The sequence below is a fragment of the Mustela putorius genome, unplaced genomic scaffold (genome assembly GCF_011764305.1).
Source record: "Mustela putorius furo isolate JIRA1106 unplaced genomic scaffold, ASM1176430v1.1 tig00000238_pilon_pilon_pilon, whole genome shotgun sequence".
Taxonomy (NCBI): domain Eukaryota; kingdom Metazoa; phylum Chordata; class Mammalia; order Carnivora; family Mustelidae; genus Mustela; species Mustela putorius.
In genome coordinates, this window is record NW_025421324.1 from 185,001 (window position 1) to 190,053 (window position 5,053).

A 5,053-nucleotide genomic window follows, 5' to 3' on the forward strand; every position below is an offset into this window, starting at 1 on the left:
ATTTTTGGAGGGCAGACATACCTATCTAGTTTTTTTTTTTCCTTTTTATATCTAAGTTTAAAAGTAGCTTACTCAATAGCAGAATTCACAGATGATTCTCAGATGATTCTGGGGGAATCATCTGAGAGGGATAGTGTAGACAAAAATCTTATACTGAGGGAGAAAAAGAGCTGGCACTCTGCTTGTTTATGATTAATGAGTTAGATTAATTGCTTAGTTGTATGTTATTGCTGTTTGGAAGAGCCTGAGAATTTTCCATGATAGGCAATCTGTTTTAGTTTATAAGCCAGTTATTCAGAATGAAATATTCTTCTTTGTTATCTTAATATCCTGATCTTTTAGTCTTGTGGCTATAGTGTTCTCTTAGAAGGAAGCAGACATTAGTAGTGGCCTCCTATCCACACCATTCTCTCTGCAGAGGTTAAAATGGCCAACTGCTGAGTGACCTAGAATTAGCAGAAGACTTGTGAGGACTTAGCTGAATAAGATGTCCCTGGATATCATTTTAATGACAAGAGATATTTATCATTTTTTTCAGCCTAAAATATAAATTCAAGATAAGAGAATATATTTTCCTCTCTTGAAGGCCCTGGTAGCAAGCATGGTTTCTCAAGTTCAATTCTCTCTCTCTCTTTTTTTTTCTACATAGAATACAACTTTATTTATTTTTTTTTAATTTAAACTCAATTAGGCAGGGAGCCTGGGTGGCTCACTCCGTTAAGCATCTGCCTTCAGCTCAGGTTATGATTTCAGTGTCCTGGGATTGAGCCCCACATCAAGCTCCCTGCTCAGCACAGATCCTGTTTCTACTCTCCCTCTGCCTGCTTCCCCCGTCCTTGTGCTCTCTCTCTTTATCAAATAAAATAAATTTACTTACTTAATTAAATTAGCCAACATATAGTACATCATTAGTTTTCTATATAATGTTCAATGATTCATTAGTTGCATAAACACCCAGTGCTCATCAGATCACGTGCCCTCCTTAATATCCATCACCCAGTTACCCCAACCCACCACCCACCTTCCATTCCACAACCCTCAGTTTGTTTCCCAGAGTTAAGAGTCTCTCATGGTTTGTCTGTAAAGTTCAATTCTCAATCACCCAATAAAACTAAGGCTCTCAAAATCTAATACTACCTTTTGCACCCTAAGTGCACAGTGACACTTGAATAACAGCAGCTCTCAACAGCTCCATTTGAATTTATGTATATTAAACATGATATGTTCTATCACATGGGGTACCTTATACTGAGGTAGGAACAGTAATAACAACAGTAGTATTACTGATAATATTTATTGAGCATTTACTATAGTCTATGAACAGTTATAGCACATTATATATATTATTATGGAATAATTCCAACAAATTTCTGAGGCTGGCACAATGATTATACTCATTTGAGATTTAGAAAAGAGAGGCATAAAATGACTAGTTGTCCATGTCATGTGCAAGGTTAAGAACCAGAGATGGAATGTGATGATAGATAATAAAACTCTAGGGAAACCACTTTTCATTAAAAAATATATTCTTTCTATATTTGGTTTCTGAGCCCCCTACTCACCTTAGAGTTATTTTCTTGTCCAGGAAATCACCACTTTTAAAGAACATAACATGCCCACCTCCTATGAGCCACTATGTGTGGGGGAAACAGCTCCAGCCTGACCCCAGGATTCTTTATCTTGAATGGTGTCCCTGGCCTGGAAGCTGCACACACCTGGATCGCCCTGCCCTTCTGCTTCATGTACATCATCGCTGTCCTGGGGAACTGTGGGCTCATCTACCTCATCAGCCATGAGGACGCCCTGCACCGGCCCATGTACTACTTCCTGGCCCTGCTCTCCTTCACGGACGTCACCCTGTGCACCACCACTGTACCCAACATGCTGTGCATATTCTGGTTCAACCTCAAGGAGATTGACTTCAACGCCTGCCTGGCTCAGATGTTTTTTGTCCACACGCTGACCTGGATGGAGTCTGGGGTGCTCATGCTCATGGCCCTGGACCGCTATGTCGCCATCTGCTACCCCTTACGTTATTCCACCATCCTCACCAACCCTGTCATCGCCAAGGCTGGTCTTGCCACCTTCCTGAGGGGTGTGCTGCTCATCCTCCCATTCACTTTCCTCACCAAGCGTCTGCCCTACTGCCGGGGAAACTTCATTCCCCACACCTACTGTGACCACATGTCCGTGGCCAAGGTGTCCTGTGGCAACTTCAAGGTCAATGCTATCTATGGTCTCTTGGCAGCCCTCTTGATTGGGGGCTTTGATATGTTTTGTATTTCTGTGTCTTACACTATGATCTTGCGAGCAGTGGTGAGTTTGTCCTCTGCGGATGCTCGCCAGAAAGCCTTCGGCACCTGTACATCTCATATCTGTGCCATTGTGATCACCTATGTCCCAGCTTTTTTCACATTTTTTGCCCACCGTTTTGGAGGACACAGTATCCCCCACCATGCACACATCATTGTAGCCAACATTTACTTGCTACTGCCTCCTACAATGAACCCAATTGTTTATGGAATCAAGACCAAGCAGATCCGGGAAATTATGATCAGGTTTTTACTTGGAGATAGGTTGTCATTAGTCAAGACAAATAAATCATAAAATAGACATATTGCTTAGGGGAAAGGGGGGTTAAAAGGGAGTGGAGAAGACCTTTGTAAATGCTGTGAGTAAAATGGTATTAAACACACAAGTCCTACTAATATGTAGATTTTCTAAAGCTTTTGTAACTATCTATTATGAAATAGTTCTTCTGTGTAAAGATCTGCCAAAGACACAAATGTAGAATAAAAAATGATAAAGTAATGTACCCATTCCCTACAGGTTTTATGTTTGACAAAAGGGTTATAGATTTCTGTGTCTAGGAAGAGCAGGTAATAAAACGAGGGGTGCAGGCCTGGTGTTGGTGCATGTTCTGTGTGTGGGAAGGGGAGACCCTCCAATGGGGAGCAAGTAGAGCATGTCTAGGAATTGTTTGTTTTCCCCATTTCATCAGTTTAGGACCTCCATTTAAAATGTACCTACAGGGGTGCCTGGGTGGGACAGTCAATTGAGCATCCAGCTCTTGGTTTTGGCTCGGGTCATGATCTCATGACCATGAGATCAAGCCTAACATCAGGCCCGGTGCTCAGTGTGGAATCTGCTTGAGAGTCTCTCTCTCTCTGTCTCTCCCTCTGCCCACTCCCCACATGCTCTCTCTCTCAAATAAATAAATAAATAAATAAATCTTTAAAATACACCTACAAAATATAATTGTGATGTTATCAGTGAAACAGACAAAAGCAATAATTAAATGACTAGTATGTGTTTAATTCATTCACTCATTCATTCATTTTGAGATACTTTTTTAGGTCATATCATTGGTCATACCTCAGGTTTAATGCGAGAGAGAAAGGCAGAGTTGAATGGAAGCAATCCCTGACCGTGGGCTGCTTAGAGCATGGACTCTGGTCAGGGACACAGGAGAAGAAACATAAAGGAAAGAAAGAAAAGAGATGATACAAATGGATGCAGTATGGAGAAAATAAAATGTTAGTTAGGAAAGAGTTGGGGTAAACATGAGTTTTGGATCCACATAGTCCCAAGATTTAAATCTTATGTCTTCATTTTTAGCCACAAGACTTTAACAGACCATTTAATCTCTCTAAATTTCAGCTTCTATACTTTTTATCAAATGTGGGTAAAACATACCACAAAGATTATCTGGCTGATTAAATGCTCTAATGAAAAACAAAAAAGCACTTAGCATAATTTCTAATATGTACTAACCATTTAATAAATTAGAGCTGAGATCATTATTATTATAACCTATATTTTTCAACTCTGATTCATTCTGAACATCGTAGTTTGAGGCGAAATCTTTCCAATTATATAGGTAGTAGAGAATCAGTTTTATTTCATCTCCCAAATATGTCATCAAAATCAGCCCACAAAGTTTTCTGCATACCTTCTATGTGACTGATTCCATGTCATGCACTGAAAGATAGAAGTGAGTACAAACACACTAATGAATTTCTATTTTAGTACAAGATATAAAATGCAATGGAATCATTATTATAAAATGGTAACAGGGTCATTGCACAAAAAAAATTATAAAATTCATGAAAACTAAATGATTCTCAAAGGCCATTGTGGATGGTAAGTAAAGATTTTATAGAGAAGGTAGGAGATGAGATGAATCTTGATATATATATAAGTATTTTAAAAAGAAACGGTGGGTAGGGATTGTTATTCTTAAAAATGAAACAATATATGCAAAAGTTTGAGGCCAATATCGAGCACAGCCAGTTCAAGCCTAGAAATGTTTTGGGGTGACTGGAGAGGAAAGAGAAAAGACAAGGAACAAAAGACTCAGAAAAATAGATAGAAGTGGTATCTGGAAGTTCCCTGTCTGTGAGTTTCTGCATGACCTCAGGCATGCCACCCTCTGCTTTTGGACTTTGAGAGATACCAAGTTCTTAGAATTGCCCTTGACCTGAAAGTAGCTGCAGCCCCCTTTGTCACCTGCCTGGACTCTTCAGATCTCTATCATACCTTCTGCCCCTGAAGCCTATCTCCCTCTCCTTCTTCCTCCTCCAAAATTTTTCTCTCATCCCTAGCAACTCAATTTTCTTTGTGGCTACTCACTTCTCCAGCCCCCCATCCCAGCTTCTGAACCTCATGGCAGAGTGGAGATTCCTTGTGTATTCCCCTGAGTAACCTTCTATCAAAGGGTGGATAGCTTGCTTCCACAGAAAATGGTTTTGCAGGAAATAATAGTAACAACAAGAAAGATACACAGCATTTATTTTCCAAGTACTTTTCCAAGAATTGTATACTTATTGGATCCTAAAAATAACTATGAGGATGATGCTATCTTATGTCCCATTTTCAGACAAACAAACTGAGGCACAGAGAGGTTAATGACTAAATGAAACTCACATATCCAGCAAGTGATAGAGCATGGATTTTAACCCAGCCAGTTTGCTTCCAGGGCTTTTGACTGTAATGTCTATAATATACTGCATAGTTTCTCTAAGAGATTAAGAATTGCTTGTGGCCCACTCTT

The 5,053-nt window shown here is 39.8% G+C and overlaps 1 protein-coding gene across 1 annotated transcript; it reads left to right on the top strand.

Annotated features, from left to right (window-relative positions):
- The first annotated feature begins 1,629 nt into the window (after positions 1–1,629).
- Positions 1,630–2,607, top strand: LOC123391538 (olfactory receptor 52N2). Its single transcript, XM_045078263.1, has one exon. It carries the CDS (start codon positions 1,636–1,638, stop codon positions 2,605–2,607), a length of 972 nt encoding a protein of 323 aa, XP_044934198.1. The 5' UTR covers positions 1,630–1,635.
- The last annotated feature ends 2,446 nt before the right edge of the window (positions 2,608–5,053 follow it).

What these genes read in the sequence shown, in the direction of transcription:
- LOC123391538 (XM_045078263.1), top strand. Translation starts at nt 1,636, where the DNA reads ATGTGTGGGGGAAACAGCTCCAGCCTGACCCCAGGATTCTTTATCTTG.